Raw genomic sequence first — 21,146 nt, 5'->3', positions numbered from 1 at the left:
TATTAATGCTTGATTACATGTGGATAAACAATTGATTGATCAATCTTGTTTATTATTTACAGTGTGGTTTCTTTAAGAGGAATAGGCCCTCCGACGCTCCAGAAAGGCAACCGCTGAATCGAAACGGTCATTTTCAACAAGGCGAAGATCACTGAAGTTTTTGACTTTCTGGCTATATTAGATTTAATCGCAGATAGAAAGCTCACTGTGCGATCGAGAAGTGCCTTGGTCTCTTGATAATCGAGAGAATGCGCAATGTGCGTGACAATTCGTTTCGTAGTCTGCGGAGATCTTAATAGCGTTCAACAGTGCCTTAATCCACTGTTCAAAATGAGCATCTGCTGAGGCGCATGGATTTTGAGTGACGGTTTGTCACTCTTTATACTGCCATTGAATACTCCTTCCAGCTCCTGCAGCTCGACCACGCAAGTTTCTAGTCAGGAGACGTTTTTCTTTTTTTTTTTTTTTTTCTTTTTTTTTATTATCTGTAATTACTTAAGCCGCGCGTAAAGTCGGCAGATACGAATATTTTAACATTCTTCGGTGAATCATATCGTATCTTCATGTATATAAGTATATATATAAATTTTTTTACCGTTTTATTCGGTGGTAAAGCGCCTTGATATGTGCCTCGTCGCTTCCGCTTTTTGACGGTAAAATAGAATTAATTATTTTTTTATCCGCGTCTAATCGGCACGATCTCTAAAACGTATCGCCGATGACATTTCGAAACTCATCTCGGTGCCGGCGAATATCACGGGTGAGTTCTTCTGTTCTTCTTTTATACAAGATGATGACCGAACGTTGCATATCGAGACAAATTTAATCCACACGTCGTGAAAAATGTTTTAATTCTGTAGACGTCTTTTAGATGTTTCTTCCAAGTGTTTGTATTATTTGAATGATCTGTTGTTAGCAACATTTAAAACACAAACCGTTTAAAAGGAATCTATAAATCTTTCTTGAAAGCAGCCTCGAAGGCATACGAGGCTCTTTTCAATTATTATTTATTAAATTTCTATGCTTTATATATATATTTATATTTATGTAAAATATAGAAATTTGTTATATATATAATACGTATGCTTGAGCGCCGTAACAATAGCGTGATTTACTATAATCGCGCGCACAAGGCGAATGTGTATAATTTGTAAATTATTAATTTACATTACTAAAACTATATATCCACTAAACGCGATTTAATACAATAATATTCGATTAGAAAGGAGACTTTCTAGTATAAGTAGGAGATTAGTTGCTGACTTGTACATACAACATTAAGATATAATATGAAAAAAATATATATAATGAAATTAACACCATTTTATGCAAATTTCTTTTCTAATAAAACTGTTAGGGGAATAGCTTCGATTAATACAATTAAAAAGAAAGAAAATTACATAAAATGTGAATTTGTATAACTATTTATTGAAAAATTACAATGATGTAACAGCGATCATAAAAGAAACGTTTGATTATCATCAACATTGTGTGTACTATCTGTACTGTATATTGATCGATCGCATTGACTGGTTTCTACAGAAACCAATCTATAACTTATCGTACATAAATTATAAGAAAATTCAAGATATAAAAAAATATATGTTTCATTAATCTCGTCTTTTTTTTTTGTAATAGATTTGGATAATATTCTCCGCATTTTCGTTGGTAAAATTTATATAAAAATAATTTATAATGAGAGTACAATTGTCAGTTTTTAAAATATTCTACCAGCTTCATTGATAGGTTTTTCTTCACGTTTCGAGAACTTCGCATGGATCAATGAACAATGAACAATTGTCATAAATGTAATTGCAAAAATATGACTGTTGTTTGACGATTTTTGTGATTGCGTGTATGTGTGTGTATATGTATGATCGAAAAAATTGGAGTTTCTCCGTTAAGATAAAACAAATCTCTTATAAAAAAAAACCTGCACAAAATTCCGCTCCATAAAATCGTACAAAAGTTTATGCGCTAGAGATATACGTATAAAAGGAAACCGTGAAATATTATGCATTTACGAATATACGTAATTCAGGTATTGCTACTGTACTATTTACGTCTATACCCGGCAATTGTTTGATGAATCGGAATGTGGAATACATTATCTTTTTCACACGGGATACAGTATGAATGATAAAAAATTAGAGTAAATATTCTCTCGGGCAGTGCAGTATCGTTACTGCTCCTCAAAACGCCAATATGTTATATTAGACAATATATACAAATTCGCGTTTCCTGCTTAAAATGGTAATCCTATTTAAAATCACGATCAACAATTTGTTTCATTTTATTCAATTTTCCTAATGGACTATCGACAAGACGGATAATGATCCGCGATTTGACGCATGTTAATAAAAAGTATACACCATACATTCAGTAAATGGTTGCAACAATGATCTAACACGCGAGTAAAAACGAGAGGGATACTAAACGAGTACCAATATTTTGGTATCTGCGATTCTTTCAGTTTTACGATATCACGGTGCATGCGGCCTTAAAATTTCATTCTAATAATATTACGTGTGTGCGTTGAAGAAACCTCCTTGTGGATCACGAATATATAGCCTTGTCTTCAGCATTGGACTAAATATCGACATTTCTTTTTCAAACAGCGTGAACAGCATCCGTAGTGTTGCCTTTCAATGATATTGGACAATGGACACGAACATTTTTATTATCATCTAATCGTCATTATCGCTATTGATTCGATCACCCTTATAGGTATTATCCTCATATCAGCTATCGGGAACCTAAATCAAACAGTATGTAAGAGAATAGATTTAATGAAACGAGTTGATTTAATTATAAAATGTCCTTTGTCCTTACTTTCCACTGTAACTGGGTGCCCACTTCGTAAAGTTTCTTGAGCGTTTCCCTCAGGGTGCCACAGCTTTCCAGTTCTTTGTACTTACGATACAATTCTAAGGCTGCTCGCGCGTCCTCGGTCGAATCGTGAGTTTCGGACTGAATCTTTTTGCCCAAAAAGTGCCAAGTCAAGAAGCGTAAGGACACCATACGATGATGAGGTAAGTGGAATAACAAAACTGTATCTACTATTTGCTCTGGCGGTACCACTAGATTTATTACCCTACAAAATTCACACGTAAATAAATGTTGTCATGCTAATGAATCACTGTCGTAAATATCAGTATAGAAGTGTTTTACCTAAAATCGTTTTTTAGTCCATGCCCGACGAAGATTATGCCATTGTCCACTAAAAACCTCAACTTTTGATACGTCGATTTCAGAGTGGTGAGGTGTTTGCTACTAAAGTTTGCATCTAAATCACCCGGTTGTATCCCACTGAATTTTGTCAGATAATCGACCACCTGTTCTTGAGTGCTTATATAATCGTCTATAAACGGTGTACCTTCCAACGGACCTTGTCTATTCATATAAAAAAGTGAAAAAAAGATTGCAATTTAAAACTTTGCAAATATCACCATTAAACGCACTTCTTAAAATCTCCGTTTATAAAACATTACTACTTAATGATAATTTATACAGAGCATACCCGCGTATACAAGTGATTCGCGCTACAGACATATGGCTTGGTTTTATAGTCGACATTTTTCCATCGCTTCGTAACTCTGATTCTTCTTGATTTAAAGTAACGAACTCTGCATCGATCCCTACCAATTCTCCTATAATAATAATTACAACAACATTTGCAAGACGATCCATCGTAGAGAATTGAGCAAGACTCATTGGTCGTGTCAAAATTGTCATAAAAAGAAACATGAAATCTACCTTTCTGAGGCATTTCATCCGATCCTAAAGGAGTAAATGTTATGCCTCTGGTTCCGCCACTTCGTGCGATACACTTATCTTCGCCAAACACATCATATGTAAGGGGACTGACGTATGGTGCTGGTTCGGGTGCAGGTATCGCCGTGTAATAGAGTACACACGGCACTTTCCAATCGAGATTAAACCATACTGCTTCTTGCGGCGTTACCGGTGATATACTATAACAAATTCGGTATTATAATAAATGATGTTAAAGCAGAAATGCGCATCTATTCCCTAAACGATGACTCACCAGAAATCATTGAAAATGTACCACTGCCATACGGGGTTGCCTGACGATCGTACATGATAATTTGGTCCAACTCGCAACAGCGCTACAATGTTTCTCCGTTCTTCGTTACTCTTGTCGTCGACATAACAGACGACCGCACTGAGACCGTATTGTATTTTTTGAATATTATTAGAGATCTCTGAATTTGTACTTTTCGCCTCGCCTACTTCCGCGTTCAATACTATATTACAATTTTCGACGTTGTTACAATCTTCGTCATTATTATCTTCGACATTGTTGTCGGAAACTGTTCGTATTTTGTCATCTTGGCCGTTCTGCATCATGCTCGTTTGTGCGGACGTGTCATTCGTCAATTCGTTTCTTAGTTCACTAATTTTTTTAACAGACATCTCACTATTTTCTTGAAGAGAGATCTCTATGTTGTGAGGTATCCAGGAATGCGAGTAATATAAATGACTAGGGGGCGATGTAACAGACGCCGAGGTAGATGCCGAGGTAGACGGAGTAGAAGGCGACGTCAATAATTTCTCTGTTTCTGTATGATTAATAATACAAAGTTTATACGGAGCAATATATCAAATCTATGTGATAGGAGGATTCAACATTTGCGTACCTGACTCGCGACCAACATGCCTGAATCGACATCCAACTCGTGTACAATTATTGCCATATCGACAGGGTTTTGCAGTAACAGGCACAGGACTGGAGCTGGGACTACTTTCCTTCCCTGTCAACACATTTTGCACTACGAAGTCCATCTGAGTTTGCCAAAATGCCTTATCCTGTAACAATTCAGTTTCAATTAACTTTGGATCAATGAGACGCAATGCAGCTTCATATGGTTATTTGATTCTGTATGCGCTATAATCTAATTTTGTGTTGTAAGTACCTCTGGAGTATCTAAACCGCAATTTAGAGCCAGTATTTGAGGTAGTTTAGTCAATTGTCGAGACTGGAGAGTAGGTGTATATTTCTGGCAACTGTCACACCATGCGGGTGTAATTTTCTCAGGTCTTAAACTGCGGGCAAGAACACTTGTGAACGGTACCTCTTCAGCTACAAAAGGTAAATCTTGAATTCAGGTCCGATTAAGCATTAAACTATGACTGTACGAAAGGTTAGTGTTGAGTGTACAAGATTCGAAACTTTGAAATTCTATTTCTATAAATGTATTTCAAACATTACATTACTACTCATTGAATTTTATCATTTATAAGATGTAAAAAAAATTATATCGTTATTGCAATTTTTTTCTTATTTTCTTATCTTTTTAAATACTTGAATCCATAAATAAGCAAAGTTTTAAATCTTTTTTACGCTAGACTCGCTTTCCGTTCAGCCTTAGATTTGTTGTATTATTTTAAAATAGCTTACAAGGATTGACTATATCCGGATAAACTAAATGACAAAGTAACATGATGGAATGTTTTGTAGCTTCTTGCCCACATTTGAGACAGCGATGTATGTGCATTTGTTCAGATCCAAATAGATGACTGATCTCTGTTTCATCATCTCGTACTTCATTCTCTTCAGCAGACTTTTTGGTGTTTTTATCTACCCATAATAAATTTAATAATAAAATAAGCGAGTATTATTAACATATTAATCACAATTAAGTAAAGCAATTTTGTTCAGCGAATACGATAAAGGTCTAATATTTTCATAACAACATTTAGTTATTGATATACATATATGTACATAATCTCTAATGTTTTGTAATAATTATTAATTTAAATATGAATATTTTCATTTATTTAAGATTGTCTCGCGTTTTGCTTAAAAAATTTGTAGAGTTCGATTTAAAATAGATGTTATTAAAATATTTAGAGTCTAATTATTTTCTCAAAAATTAAATCTTTTTTCAAATATTAAATATTTTAACACCACTTAATATCATATTGATAGTTTTAACACATATTAATGTCAATCATATATTTTAAAATCCCAGGATTCTTGTGTAAAAGCAAGATCATGCAACATTTGGAAAGTAAGGTACAATGGGCTGGCTTCTTCTTACTATAAAAAAATACATAATATAAAATAAAGTGTTCTAAGGAGTAACAAAAAGCATTTTGCCGTAACTTATTGATTTAAGATCAATATATATATAAAACTATATGTCTAAAAAAGATATGCGCGTCGACGCATAGAAAGCTCCAATGATATCCTAAGAATACAAGATAGTAAAATCGTAAAATATTTTTTATTAAAATAAAGATGTTTCTGCAATCATCATCGATTGTGCTTACAATATTACAGCAATTGAATAATCTTCAGATATGCTTCTTGTTATTCTTTGGATATATTATTGCAGCTTTGGATCAAATAGGTAAAAAAATCACATAAAAATTGAAAAATAAACACAAAAAGTGCCCAGTGCAAAGGTTACACATAAATTGTGTTTACCTTTCGATGTGATCCACATATATTTACCATCCTCCTCCTGCTTCCTCTTTTTTTTCCTCTCGTCATCGTGGCTTCTATATCGAGAACCGAGATCCTCAAGAATACTAGGGAAATCCTGTTCGTTATAAACAAATGGAGGATATTTAGAGCTCGATTTAAGTCGCGCTGCCTCCTCTTCTTCCTGTTGCCGCTTCCTAGTTGCCAGTATTTCGTAATGCATTTGATGTAGAATGAATCGATTCCAGCTCTAACACACAAAATTTGTATATTATAAATAATCCTTGTAAGAGTTTAATTTGTGATCTATTTTCTCCACAGCAAATATAAAAAAAAATATATATATATATATATTTTATATATATCTGAATTATTTATTTTGACGAAACTTATTAAAATAACTATGTAATTTGCGTGCTTTTTTTATACATCAAATCTTTTGATCATCATACTTGTATAAGTCTAATCAGACTGATCTTTTTCTTGGCTTCTGGATGCATATCGCTCAATATGAGTCCTAGAGCCGCCGCTTCCGGTACTGTCCTGAAAGCCCTCAGAAAATTCGCAGCTTGACAGGGTAATCCTCGTGATATATCCATCATGTGAAACAAGTAACCCAATTCGCAGGAAAGACAGAATTCTCGTTGGCACGAATGTGAGAGCAATGTTATTCTTGTAGGCTCGCAGTAGTATAGCAACTGCAAAGTACGAATATATGGGTCTGACATTTGGTCTATTCATTCTCTGATTTATTTGGATATCTATCGTTTTGTCAAGGTGTACTTACTTGAAGCATAGCATTGCAATAACTATTAGGAAGAGTGGCCTCCAGGCCGCAAAAGCTGGTTCGATTGTACAGATCGAAATCAAAATCGTCGTAACCGAGCCGTGAATATTTCAACTCGATTTTACGATAACGCTTAGGTATGGCCACAAAGGTGCCGTCGTCTGTTTTACACCGTGAGTCTCCCGCGAAAGGTTTCGCGACTAAGCCACGTCGTTTTTCCAAATCGTACGGTATCTGTAAAAGAGGTATTATTTATTTTTATTTCACTGAAAATAATCTTCGGATAATCTCTGTCTTATGCAATTTTTTATCGTGAAATCGTACAGTTTCATAGGGTAGAGAAAGTATAATTTTAAAATGTGAAAAAAATAAATAATACCTATTGCAAAAGAGAATACGTTGTCGAAGGGAACTAAACTGATAAATGCGGCGCATCATATTAAAGTTACGCATACAGTTGTACGTGTTTGTCATATACAACCTTTATTATTTCACTCAAGTACAACTTCGAGATTATACATTTCATGCGGAACATAGAATATATGTATTCTATAAATATACTAACAGCTTATGAAAAGATTGTTGAGCAGAAATCATCATTAAACAAAAACGAATAAAATGTATCGATCACAAATACATTGTGCGATATTGCAAAATTGAAGGCAGTAGAGTATCACGCTGGTCGATAATGTATAGGAATTGTGGAAGTTTTCGGGAGAAGATATATTGAAATATTTATTCACGTTTCTCTTCTTCTTTATGTAGGGCATTCTGTAAACGTCAACACAAATAACTATAAAAGAAATCTTATACTATCGATATAATATTCAACGTATGTTTTTTTTCTTATTAAACGCTGCCATGCGTAATTTTTCTGAAAAATATTCTTTAAAATATTCTAAATATTCAAGTACCCCCCCCCCCATAATATATAAATTTATATGAAAAAAATTATACCTCTGTAAAGTGTGTTTCTCTGTAAAGCAAGGCTAATTATATAGTTCATTAATTAATTAAAAACTAAAAATCCAGCTTTATATTTATAATATGCTTCTCAAAAAAAAATTATTATTTTAATATGTATTACATAATAATAGAAGACATATATCATGATAAAAATTTCACATATCATCCCTCTATTTGTGCCACACATATATTTCTATATATTTAGACCAATAATAAAAAAAATATATGTATATATATTTAGAATTTTCTTAGAATTGTTATGCAATGTATTCATATGCCATATAATATTTGGTGTATCTATAACAAACACATTCCTATTATATCTATTATTTCATTGATTTGTAAATTGGCATATTGTCAAAGATATTGGATCCCTAAGAATTGGATATATATCAAAGAACAAAAATTTGCCTTTCAAATTTAATCTTAAATACATGTAGAAATATACCCTTGCATGCAAGTCATTATTTTTCAATTTTCACATATCTATCTATATAAACAAATGTAATGTATAAATGTTTAATTAAATAAAATATAAACTTCTGCGAATGTGTTTACTATCAAAAGAGTAATTATTATAATAAAGAGGGATATTAATTTTAAAAGAGAAATTGATATTTTTTTCATTAATAATGAATGATGTGATAGTGATAATGTGACAATAATGATGTGACAGTATTAATGTAACACACAATATTAGTAGTCCATTATTTTGAAATACTTTTTCTTTTATATAGAATATATCATAAATTGATAATATGTCAAACAAAATAATTGAAAAAAGTCCAAGATTTTAACTCTTACACAATGTATATTTATATACTTGAAAACTGTTCGTTTTATCCTATATTGTAAAATTAGAATACGTTGGACTAGCTTACGAAAATATATCACATTTTTTTAGACTACAATAATTATCACGAAATGTTATCAGTCTTAATCACATTATAGCAAAAAAATTCTCTTTTATCTATAAAATTAAATGTTTCAATTATAGTGAGTATTAATCTCTTCATGTCATGAATGAATTGTTTCAATTAATCATGCCAAACTCGAAAATTATAAAAGATAAAGAAGCATATTTGTGTTAGTATATCTTTGAGATATACATATATAAATTTAGATAGCAATTTTTAATAATACATAGAAGCAATAATTGAATTCAATATCAATCATAAGCAGATTTCACTTTTTCCTAAATTTGATAAAAAAAATAGGAAAAATAATTGGGGGAATATGTAAGCGAAGTTTAAGATTTGAGAAAAAACGGAGGAGAATATTGTGTGTATGGTGTGTGTAATAGAGTGGGAGAATATTGTTTCCTCACTTGATTTCTGCGAAAAGTTTGAGGATTTGGCGCATATCCTATTGTTCCCTGCATTTTCATTGTGCGCAAAATTTCGGGATCTATTGCTGGCGTTTTCCTATAAAGAAAGAAAAATCAATTCATCTATTTTTTGATTATACAAAATGAGAGGATATAATAGTATACACGGATATAATAGTATACACGTACCTATAAACCTTTTTTAAAAATTCTTCTGGCCAATCACTTAAAAGTGGTTCACCAGAATATACCATTGGTATTATACTAAGTGGTGTAACATTGTCATCAAAAGGAATTGATGGTAATGTCTCGATTGGATCGGCAAATTCCGTAGGTCTAAATTAAGCGAAAAAAAAAAAAAAATATTTATTATACTACACACAAATACTTTCAACACATACATATACACACATAAATTCTTATTGTCAATTATATATATTTTTTAAATTATATAATTTCATATATATAGTATAAATTATGTGTTAAATAATTTTAGAGTATATAGAAAATTTATTTCAAAAATTTATTTAAAGAATAATTGCTAACCTGGAAAATGTATTAAATTGAGGTTCTGGTATGTTGGTAGACATTAGATGTATAGAACCCGCTGAATCTCCAAAGCAGAGACACTGAGACGTAGAAGCTACATCAAATGATAATATCGCTGCTCCCCCAGTTGCAACCTAATAGTATATAATACATATTTCTGTATATGTTTATCTTTTTTTAAATTTATTCTTTATATTTTTCTCAGATCTTATGAATATGTGTAACAAGTATTTACCTGATACAAACATGTCATTGATGGTTGTACATTGGCATATATTGTATCAAGTAGCTGCATTTGTCCTAGTGGCGACACCACTGCGAGACGACTGGAGTAACTTGGTAGGAACTTTAATAAAAGAGGATATACCATAGTAGTAACTGGACTCAATGCTCTCATTTGTCTCAGATCATAAGCCATCAAAAATCGATCTACAGTAAGGCCTTGACGACTAAACATAGAATATATAGTGATACACATAAATATATAAATATATATATCTTTTAAAGATTTTCTAACAATCTTATGGCTCACCTGTTGCTGAACCCACAAGTAACAAGATAATTTCCCTGAACATCAAAATCACTTAAAGAACCACTATGCGTATCCAGAGTATGTTCTATCGATAATGTATTTGGGTCCCTGAGATCTACTCGTCCTGCAGGATTACCAGCACAGATAAGTCTACTGTGTTGTCTCAATATCGCACAACCATTTTCTCCTACATCCACCTATAAGCACAAGATACAACCATCACAGCGACTTGAGATTAATCTAACATCTAACTCTCTAACATATTCTTACTAAATCAGTCTCCTTTCCTCTAGTAAGATTAAAATCGATTATTTTATCCTGATGTCCACCCATGAGTAATCTGGTCGGAGAGATTTGTAGCATGCACTGCATGTCATTCATATTCGTTGACCTATAACAATTTAAATTTGCTCAAATCCGTGGATGGTATCGCTAACACAATCGCTAATACAATATCAACATACGTGTGTGTAAATATAGGTATGCCTCGCCGCAATTGACATCTCAATTGAGTCTGACTCAACACTAAGATCCCCTCATCCACAGGATGAATATGTCGTATCTCTTGCGTCGCATGGACTTGAAAAGAGGTATATTTTTGTAAACCAGGTCCATAATAAGATGTTACATGGCCCTATAATAAATTAATGTCACTAAACAATAATTCATATCTTAGATGAAGATAGCCCCAAATTAATAATATACCCCTTGATTGCCCATCCACATAAGCTCCTCAACTGTATCGAAAGTGGCAGTGGAAACTCCAAATCTATCTCCGCCATCAGCGAGCAATGCTCTAGTTTCATGAAACTCAGCTCCGGCAAAATCTTCTCCAAACTGCTCCGTTGCAGGTACATATTCATCCCCAGGTACGATATAATTACATTCATTCCCTGGAATAAGAACCATTGAAAAGCCTGTAGCTTTGATATACTTTATTTCCAAAAGAAACAGGCAGAAGAATATTTCTGCCAATAATTGATCTATGCACAAGACTTTTCTCTTAACTTCTAAGTTATTTGATGTAAAAAAAAAACAAAAGTATAATATAAACAATAAAATGACACCTAACAATTTGTTATATAAGTTAAGTTCTTATTTTTGCAATCATTACATACATTATGTGTAAATATTTAATATATTTATCATGTATAGTAAATAAAAATAAAATATAAAGAAAACTGCACAATGATAAACATATGTGCTTTGACAATTAATTTAAACTACATTTGAAAAAGAAGCTCAAAACAATCTTTTTACTTTAATCTGTTTAAAAGATAGAAACATACACGCACATTTATGATATCAAAATTATCCATTCTATCCGATAAGAACCAAACAGCCATAACAACATATCTATACATTGACGAGCCTCGAGAGAAACAACAATTCGCCGCATAACGAATAAACAGCTGATGTCAGCTGATACATCGTTCCTTCACACATGAGATATGAGCGTTCGAAAGCAAACGGATGTCACCGAAGGGAAAAACAAACGACCCGAAGGGGGGGGGGGGCCAAAAATCGCGAGTAGAAAAAACATCGCGAGATGAGAAATTGAAGTTCTCTCTCGCCTCGCAGACAGAATTGGCGAGGAAATACGACGGTTCCCGGCGCCTTTTATTCCGCACGTAGATGAAAAGACGTAGATGAAGAGAGAGAGAGCGAAGCAACGCGCGGGAAGACGTAGCGATACAAAAGCATACTTACACAGCAGCTCCTGCTCCCCCTCGCCGCTACCGTGCTCCGTGGCCTCTACGGTGGGATCGTAGTGGCCCAACACCGGGTAGTCCATAATAAATGGTCGCTTCTCTTCAGGCTACGTCGTTGCGAAACATCGAGGCGTCAGGGCGACACGAGATTCGGTGTCCCGACACACGGTTATCGGTCCTTTATCACAGCACACCACACGACATAAACACATAAACACATACACACACACACACACACACTCACGCGACAGAGGAATACGCAGCCGTACGCACGTTAGTCGCCTTGGCAACTGTGCAACAAGCGAAACACTTTGCGCACTTTGTTACGGTGGTCTGTCGAGCCGGGAAGCTAACGAACGACCGCGTCATAACACGCGCTTTCTTTGCCGCGCTTCCTCGCAGGCCGGATAAAACTGCGTCGTACGTCGCGACCGCGATTTAATTTACGATCGGCGCTTTTGTGCGCGTTCCTTGACAAGGACGTATGTACGGACACGGCGGCCTTGAGCCTCGCGAGTCGCGACATCTGGAATTGTGGAAATAGCGCGTGCACGACCACGTGACTCTGCTTCGCAGCCGAGAGCTCGACGCGCGCGATTTAAACTGCATATGTACGCGAAATGATTAATAAAATAATAAATTCAATAATTACGTATATATTATCTTTACATGTATCTCGATAATCTGATTTAAAGAGAACTGAAGCACGAAAAATGTTATAATAAACTTTTTAGAAATACCTTTGATATGTGGTTTTTATATTTCTAGATTACAATTACATATTATATATGATTACAATTACAATTACAAGATTACAATTATGTATATTTTCTTTCAATTACAAAATCTTCTATTTTGTGTTAAAATTTTTTATGAGCTATGTAGAATTGTGTGTTAATTTAAATTATTGTCATGCTCTATACATATATAATCAAAACATTAGAATCTGTATATATATAATAAAAAAATTAGAATCTATGTATATATAAACTATTTCTTTACGAGACTTTTTATTTTTACATTGTTTTACTGCTTGACATTAATAGAAGTAAATCATAATTCCAATCAATCATCTCTATCAAAATGTGAGATAAAAAAATATGTTTGATATATGTACACAATTGTAAAAAGCTTGTAAACAAAAATATTGAAAAACAAATAATATAATTTTATGTTTCTAAAACATAAATAGACAAACGTTATATGAATAGTTGAAATATTGCTATTCATGTATCTTCACATCCGTAATCCAAGATATTAAATTAATGCATGTGTCTTGCTCTAAATAAATATAACCTATAATTAAGCCTTCAAAGATACCAAGAAATACTCCAACAAGCACATCAAGTATGTGATGTCTTCTCAACAATATTCTAGACATACATACGGAGAAGGACCATGCTAATAAAGGTGGTGCGTATATCGAAGATATGGACCATAGATGGAAGAAGAAATACACAACAAACGCAGCTCGAGATGCATGTCCAGATGGAAAGGAATATTTATCAGGACCTAGAGAAAATGGAACACTATCGGAGGTTGGTCGTCTTCTTCTTGTGATTGCCTTTATCAAAGCCACCGAGATAATATCAAGCAACAAACCTGAAATGATATTTTTGTTTATGTATATTTTATATGAATTCAATAAGCAATGCAAGAATTTTATTTACCTATTAGAAGATTTACTTGCATTTGATACAAGCTTTTGCTGTTGAGAACCCAAATTAATACGAGAGAAATTGCTAGCCAAACTATGCCATGACATGATATCTATGAAAAACAGTAATTAAAATAAATACAATTAGAGATATTTATTTAACAATAATTAAATAATAAAAAAGTAAATAAGATTATTCATACCTCTAATAAATTATAGTGTACTTTAAACTGTTTTAAGGGTAGGAATTTTTCTGCAAACTTAACCAACTTGTCTGTCAAATAGACATCCACTGCCAATACTTTCCTCAGTAGTGTCGGAATTTGCCTTTTTTTAGACTGAAAAGTGCAAAATAATGATTAATTATATTCCTTTATAGATAATTGTATATATTTAAAATAATAGTAAATACAAATTCACAAATTAGGAATACTATCTCAACAACATAATCTATAAAACATGCATTTATTATTTAAATAAATGACATTATCAGTACAAAAAATTAACACGAAAAATAAATAAGACATAGAAATAATAAATCATAAATAATTAACTATACCGTTTCCATTTTATCTTCCAATTCGCTGTTAAGGTAACAAACAATATCCAAAATCACTATCACATATAAATCATATGTTTTATAGCGTTAATAATGTGTTTAAGAATAACACAAAAGAAGATTGTACAAATCAGCTGAGAGCACAGCTGATTGATAATTGATAACGATAAATAACACGTTTATATATATACTTGTTGCATGAATAAATATATCAACTCATCAACAGATGGCGCATATTGTTTCATTTTTCCATTCTGTTATGACTTCATGACCTTTGCTGATAGACAATAGAAACAACTGATCATTAAACAAACAAAAATTGTATCACTAAATTTAATTAAAATTAATTTTATTACAAATGTCAAAATCCAATTATAAGCATTATAAAAAATTTTTAAATTTTTTTAATTATTTTTTCGCACATATTCATTTTTCTATATTTCTTTAAATAAATATATATTGCACAAAAAATAAAAAGATATAAAGACAACGAAAGGAAGAGAAAGAGAAAGAGAGAGATAAAAAGACAACTTTCACATTTATTTGAATTATATTTTTACGTATTTTTAATAACTAGTAGAACACACAAAGCGCGCGATACGCGTGCCATTCTTCAATTTTATTACAAAGAATGATATTTAAAAAAAATAATATAAAGTTTATTTAATTAATTTGCTAAATTTTTAAATAAAAATAATATGTTATATATAATACCTTATTCGCAATTAATACTTTTTGACAGAAATCAGCTGATAACTGTCAAAAATATTAATCGAGTTTAAAGTATTATAAGTTATAATACTTTAAACCAGAATATGTATATGTATATGAATATATATGTATATGTATATATATATGTATATGTATATATATGTATATGTATATATACGAATATGTATATGTATATATACGAATATGTATATATATATATATGAATATGTATATATATATGAATATGTATATATATATGAATATGTATATATATATGAATATGTATATATATATTATATATTATTTAAATCTTTAACAGGGAACAAAAAATAGGATCTTCTAAAGAATCTTTCGAAATCAAAATATATCTGCACTTTCATTAGACTCACGCATCTAATACACATCCACTGCGCTGCACGTGTCGCGTAAGACTAGACCAGACTAGACTGGACTGGACACTGGACTGACAGCTGACAGAGCGAGCAGCGGTGTCCGTGTCGCCACCTGACGGTGATACCTAACTTCACAGCCAAGAGTGAACCGGACCCGGCGAAACATCTCTCTCTTTTTATCCCTTCCATTAGACTAACGCGTCCCATACGTTCACCACGCTGCACGTCTCGCGAGAGACTAATCCCCACCACCGACCACAAGACTCTGCGCAGCGGTGTCGCCAACTAACAGCGCAAGCCTACTTCACAGCCAAGAATGAACTGGGTCCGACGAAACATCTCTCTCTTTCTATCCTCTCTATTAGATTAACGCAACCCACACATCCGTTACGTTGCGTGTCTCGCGCAAGACTGATTCTCGTGCGAGATATCTCGATCGCGAGACTGGCGATCAGTCCCGCGCGAGACGCGCAGCGTAGCAGATGTATGAAGATGTGTGAGTCTAATGAAAGCGTAGGTATTGTGGTCAAACAATTCTTGTAGAAAATTCTATTTTGTTGTTCGCATTTTCTGTTAAAGATTTAAATATAGTATTTTTATGCATTGCATAATTAATTAATATATTTTCTTTATGCATTGATTGCAATAATAATTTTTATGCTTGCGTTGCAATTTTTAAGATTTTATTATCAAAGAATAATATAATAACTTCGCTTCACGCGCGTAATTAGTAAAAAAACTTTATATAAAAATCTCATTCTTTTTTATATAAAATCGAAGAATGGCGCTTGTGTTGTTTTAGTATTATTTAAAATGTATTATATATGTAATTTTAATTTTTATAACATATTCTTATTTTAAAATTTAATTAATATTTTTGACAAAAATCAGTTGATTAAAGCGTTAATTAAATTTTTAAAGTAATATGTTGTAAATAATATGTTATAATGCTTTATTTGCGATTAATATTTTTTGACAGAAATTAGTTGATTTTCTATTTTATATATCTATTTTCTTGAATAAATTAAAATACATAGTAAATACTTTATTCATTCTTATATATATATAAATGAATAAAGTATGTATAAAATTTCACTCATCATATATTTTATTTTTCTTAAATATATTTCTTTATTTTCATGTCTTGTGAAATAACATAAATGTGAAAGAGTATATCACAGTTTTGAAAATATAATCATAGTCGCTAGTCGCATCATGTTTGTGTATTAGTGATGACATAGTATAATATACGAATAAATAGTCTATAATTTATAATTATATTTTGCATATGAAATAGAAAGACACAGGAGACAAGATGTTCGCAGAATATGTATGCTTATGGAAGGCTCGTTGATGTAGAGACACAATTATTTTATATCTTCTGATTATGAAAATACTTCGAAATAATTTTTTCGAAATTATTTACAATTTTGAAAAGCTATAATCTAATACTATATTTATCTGCATTTTTATGCATAATTCATTGTTAGACTTTCATAGAAATAGAGCAATCTTTGTAATTCTTCTTGAATTTTATGTATTAATATATTAAAGATTTATGTAATAAAGAGAATATATAAACCTATTAAAGAAATATAATAAATATTATACATGAATAAGGATATTCGATCGTTATACTATCACTTTGAAAATGCACATTCTATTTATTCTATTTAATGCATAGGATTTCGAGATGCATCAAAAGAATGTTTTTAAAAAATACTTCTTTCTTAGATTAACCACAAACGAAAGCATTTGTGATTATCGTTGATTTAGTGTTTGTGAATAAATTTAGAAATATTATCTTCCTTCTGATGTATACATTTTTTTATTATACAACTATTAAAAATATAGTAGATATAATATTATTATGATTAAAAGACTGATAATGATTTATTACAGTAATAAATCATTATCAGTTAAGTTGTAATAATAATTGTAGTTAGCTTTTCGTTTAGATTATGTGATTTTAAAGTACTGTGTAATTAATTTGAATAATAAAGATTATTTTATTAAGTACTAGTTTTAATAATGTGCTATAGTAATATGGTAAACTTTTCACTTTTGTATATAGTATCTTTTGATTCTGAATTTTGATTCTGTACATTAATATTCTTTTTTCAAGTTAATATCAAAATGTCATTTGGCTAGAACGATAGTATGATATAAAAAGTGTCGCGGAGATGGAGCACTACTTGTAAAGTCATCATAAAGGATTGTATTGAAGTATACAATTGTGGATCAGCTGTTAATCAGCGAAGGACTTTTTTCACTAAAGACATTGTACAAGCATATAAAAGGTCATTAGATGTGATCGTTGTGTGTTGCATATGACCTGTTGACAAGCAAAAATGCATCCATCGATTTTTTCAAAATATATAGGTATATCGATACGCTATTTTTTATTTAACTGTAAAAATTATTCTATAAGAGAACATATTATGTAATCAAAGACGCATACCCTGTTAGTATTGTCACCGATGTATATGCAAAGAATTCGATGAACTGATACACTGGAAAAAAAATTTAATCTATTATTACGTATAAATTGACATACTTTCAAAGAAATAAAAATTGAAACGATCACATCGTGTGTCGAAAGACTACAATTCGATATAAATTATATAAATGTAACGCATCTCTACCTATTCTCGTGCCGTCTCAATGACGTCGGATTAAACGGGTACGATGATGAAGAGCATTGGTGACAATCCCGATTTCTTCCTCTTCTTCAGCCGATGGACGCCGTGTCCGACTGTTTGGCGTACCGCAAACAGATGAAGTAGCAGCTTGCTTTGCTTGTGGCGTTGGAAACGAGGAACGGCGAATGAGCGGGGGTGGTCGTGCTCCTGAGGATGGATAATTAAATTTGTTCGTCTTACATCTGTCACTAATCGAATTAAAATGGCTTTGTACTGTTTGCGATATTCCGTATGAGGCCTGTGAGCTATTTTTGCTAATAATATTTTAATCATTAAAAACATTATTTTGAAAAGAAATATGACAACAGGATTGTATATGTGAACGAGTTGATTATTATATATATATTTTTTCAAATTATTAAATATCTCGAATAATATTAATTTGTAGTTTTTATAAACTATATTTTGATTCTCTTTCTTAAAAAAATATATAAATGAAAATATCTTTACTTTAATACAAAGTATTATTGCAGAAAGCTAATTTATATAGAATGTAATGAATTATATAGAATTTAATCGACTTTTTTTTATATATTGCAGATATCTCTCTTAACGCTTTTCTTTTGTATAATTATGGAATATGAAAAAATGATCATTGATTACTTCGCACATACCTAACAAACGCAATGCGGAACGAGGCGTTCCAGGTATCTCAAAAGACCTTTGACTCCTAATTAATTCTCTTAAAATGGGACGTCTTGTGGCGGGCAGGTCCACGTTGGAGGAACATCTCCGTGAAGTGATCGTGCTTGCCCTAGACGAATCCTTATGCATTTTTGAAAAGAGAAGGTGCAATAGTTTCATGTATGCGTGTCTATTCGAGCATCGAGAGACGGTCTTTACTATAGCTTCGCGAGGAAAATAGCGAAGCACTTATCCGTCGGTCTCTGCCGAATATCACAATTAATTTCGTGTGGTGCAAATTATTAAAAGTTTCATCTGAATGCGAATTTAAATTAGACAACATAGGTGCAAATTGAGGATAGTGAGTAATGTGCACAAATAATTAAGAATAGTGCAATTGCTTGCGTTGAAATAAAGTATCAACTGCGAATTAAAAAATTAAAATAATATGACTTTATTTTCAATTTTGAATAATTAAAGAATAACTACATTCAAATTTATATTGTATTATTTTCAAGAAGCGCGAACAGAAGATTTTTAAAAAATGTGCATTGTTGCAGGGAAATTTATCACTGAGTCAAGTCCATATATTATAAAGACATTTTTTAACGATACTAAATTTCAACGCAAGAGCTTAAAAATTTCGATAATATCTGGCGCAGTACTTTATCTCTGGCAAAGCGTATTCGCAGTACTTCAATGAGAGCAGCTAAGACTGATACGAGCAACATCGTCACGAGTATGTGACCTGCCACCGTGACGGACTTCATCTGACGAGTCTTCAAGATCTCTTCAGCGTTTTCTTTCATTTCTTCGCTGATGCCCCTCTTGGATACGCAGGTTTTCTCCTCATCCTCTTCATCCTCCCTGCTATCTTCTTCTTCAGAGTCGCTGTCATCATCGTCGTCATCTTCGTCATCATCGCACTTGTCCTGCACGTATGTGCAATTTTTATCGTAATCGCTCAGGAAGACTGACATCAAGCGATCTTCGTATTGCAAATTCGGACAGCGTCTTAATTTTCGATAATCTATCGGTATCACGGACTCTTTTTCTCTCGTCGAGTCAGCCGGGTCACTGACATTGTTTTCATCCCCGTTTTGATTCTGATCGGAATAATTCGTGTCGAATAACAATCGCAAAGGCAAGGACAGAAGCACGCCGAATATCATTAGTATCAGTAGAATACTAACGTTAATGCCCAACGACAATCGTTTCTCTTCCGTCATTCTGGCAAAGTGTGTCGGCTATATATGCACCACGTTGTTTACCTAAATATTTTCAATTCGAAGCCGGTACAATATAAAGTCTCTCGCAGATTTCCATGGTAACGCGGATCAGGCGGCATCCGAACTTACGTGGCTTTTTCTAATTGAAAGCTAATCGGTATACAATTATAAATTGATTGAATTCGTAAATTCAATTGTTATTGTCTAAACGATGGAATGTGCACGTGATGATGAACCCACGTTCGTATCTCTTTCCTCGTCTCGACGCAACTGTTGCGCGTTGCATCGTGCAAGCAATTCGAAGTGAACCTGGACGTTGTCTGTGATATTGATTTCTCTAGGTGGACCAAGCACGTACGCGCAAGTCTGCCTCGCAAGATCGCTCGGTGAACACCTCGTACATGTCGGTAATTAGATTACGCCTATGATGAACGGAACGTGATGATTTGCCACGGGGTTTTAAACACATTGAAGGACGGCCAAGAATACTCGCGAATAGGTCAGATATTATTGGGAAAGCAAGATTTTTCTTCTCAGAACATAAGTTGCACGGAGAAAAGCTGTGAACTGTGATGCATATTAAAATCGATATGATAAATAATGTTATGTGTCAAATGGTCGTGTCACATAAACAGATGATGTGCGAAAACATTGTTAAACCTTTATTTAATTTATTTGTTTTCAAATCTATTATCGAAGGAGAAAGCTATATGATAAAGAATAAGCAAAATATGCACATGATCGCGAAATAGAATTCAGACGAACGCCAAGTTCTCGATGCGGAGTTAAGTCGTCGGAATAGATGTGACTATAGTTTCCCATTGAATGGAAGAAAGCGATGGCCACGATGCGTCCTCTCGGCAGTTCTCGAAAAGTATCCTCGGCTTCTCTAGCCGCGCGTGCATACATAAATAATATTAGACAATATCAAATTAAAATTCGCATCTT

The 21,146-nt window shown here is 32.7% G+C and overlaps 4 protein-coding genes across 7 annotated transcripts in view; 1 reads left to right on the top strand and 3 right to left on the bottom strand.

The window, feature by feature from the left end:
- The window catches only part of If (integrin subunit alpha inflated), a 67,316-nt gene extending 66,226 nt beyond the window's left edge, over nucleotides 1-1,090 (top strand). For both annotated transcript variants that reach the window (XM_083058400.1, XM_083058397.1), the window contains one exon: nucleotides 63-1,090. In XM_083058400.1, coding sequence (XP_082914526.1) covers nucleotides 63-155 — 93 coding nt within the window. In that variant the 3' untranslated portion in view covers nucleotides 156-1,090. The remainder of the gene's footprint in view (nucleotides 1-62) is intronic.
- Nucleotides 1,091-2,617: 1,527 nt separating this feature from the next.
- Nucleotides 2,618-12,904, bottom strand: Pan2 (PAN2-PAN3 deadenylation complex catalytic subunit PAN2). 2 transcript variants are annotated; one of them, XM_083058405.1, is made up of 21 exons: nucleotides 12,323-12,904; nucleotides 11,318-11,505; nucleotides 11,077-11,246; nucleotides 10,883-11,003; nucleotides 10,613-10,809; nucleotides 10,316-10,529; nucleotides 10,078-10,214; nucleotides 9,721-9,867; nucleotides 9,532-9,628; nucleotides 7,239-7,472; nucleotides 6,904-7,149; nucleotides 6,455-6,701; nucleotides 5,423-5,602; nucleotides 4,938-5,104; nucleotides 4,662-4,830; nucleotides 4,049-4,583; nucleotides 3,757-3,974; nucleotides 3,521-3,650; nucleotides 3,172-3,393; nucleotides 2,833-3,094; nucleotides 2,618-2,756 (listed from the first exon to the last, which is right to left on the bottom strand). In XM_083058405.1, the coding sequence occupies exons 1-21, from the start codon at nucleotides 12,405-12,407 to the stop codon at nucleotides 2,742-2,744; spliced, it is 3,981 nt and encodes a 1,326-aa protein (XP_082914531.1). In that variant the 5' UTR covers nucleotides 12,408-12,904; the 3' UTR covers nucleotides 2,618-2,741. The 2 variants fall into 2 exon arrangements, with proteins under 2 accessions (XP_082914531.1, XP_082914534.1); XM_083058408.1 differs by having other exon boundaries at nucleotides 6,482-6,701; nucleotides 12,323-12,903.
- Nucleotides 12,905-13,094: 190 nt separating this feature from the next.
- On the bottom strand, nucleotides 13,095-14,564 carry LOC145946536 (polyisoprenoid diphosphate/phosphate phosphohydrolase PLPP6-like). The gene is made up of 4 exons (XM_083056183.1): nucleotides 14,541-14,564; nucleotides 14,185-14,319; nucleotides 13,995-14,094; nucleotides 13,095-13,926 (listed from the first exon to the last, which is right to left on the bottom strand). Exons 1-4 carry the CDS (start codon nucleotides 14,547-14,549, stop codon nucleotides 13,547-13,549), a joined length of 624 nt encoding a protein of 207 aa, XP_082912309.1. The 5' UTR covers nucleotides 14,550-14,564; the 3' UTR covers nucleotides 13,095-13,546.
- Nucleotides 14,565-16,749: 2,185 nt separating this feature from the next.
- On the bottom strand, nucleotides 16,750-20,677 carry LOC145948931 (uncharacterized). Of its 2 annotated transcripts, XR_014427503.1 has the most exons (5): nucleotides 19,635-20,677; nucleotides 18,960-19,110; nucleotides 18,289-18,492; nucleotides 18,105-18,156; nucleotides 16,750-17,978 (listed from the first exon to the last, which is right to left on the bottom strand). XR_014427503.1 is itself a non-coding variant. In XM_083058520.1 (4 exons), exons 1-3 carry the CDS (start codon nucleotides 20,196-20,198, stop codon nucleotides 18,305-18,307), a joined length of 903 nt encoding a protein of 300 aa, XP_082914646.1. In that variant the 5' UTR covers nucleotides 20,199-20,676; the 3' UTR covers nucleotides 16,750-18,156; nucleotides 18,289-18,304. The 2 variants fall into 2 exon arrangements, 1 of the variants encoding a protein (XP_082914646.1); XM_083058520.1 differs by having other exon boundaries at nucleotides 16,750-18,156; nucleotides 19,635-20,676.
- Nucleotides 20,678-21,146: the final 469 nt, after the last annotated feature.

Source organism: Prenolepis imparis, unplaced genomic scaffold (assembly GCF_030444845.1).
Source record: "Prenolepis imparis isolate NDT839.2.m4 unplaced genomic scaffold, iyPreImpa1.0 SCAF_2, whole genome shotgun sequence".
Taxonomy (NCBI): Eukaryota; Metazoa; Arthropoda; class Insecta; order Hymenoptera; family Formicidae; genus Prenolepis; species Prenolepis imparis.
This window is presented reverse-complemented; position numbering and strand designations above follow the sequence as displayed.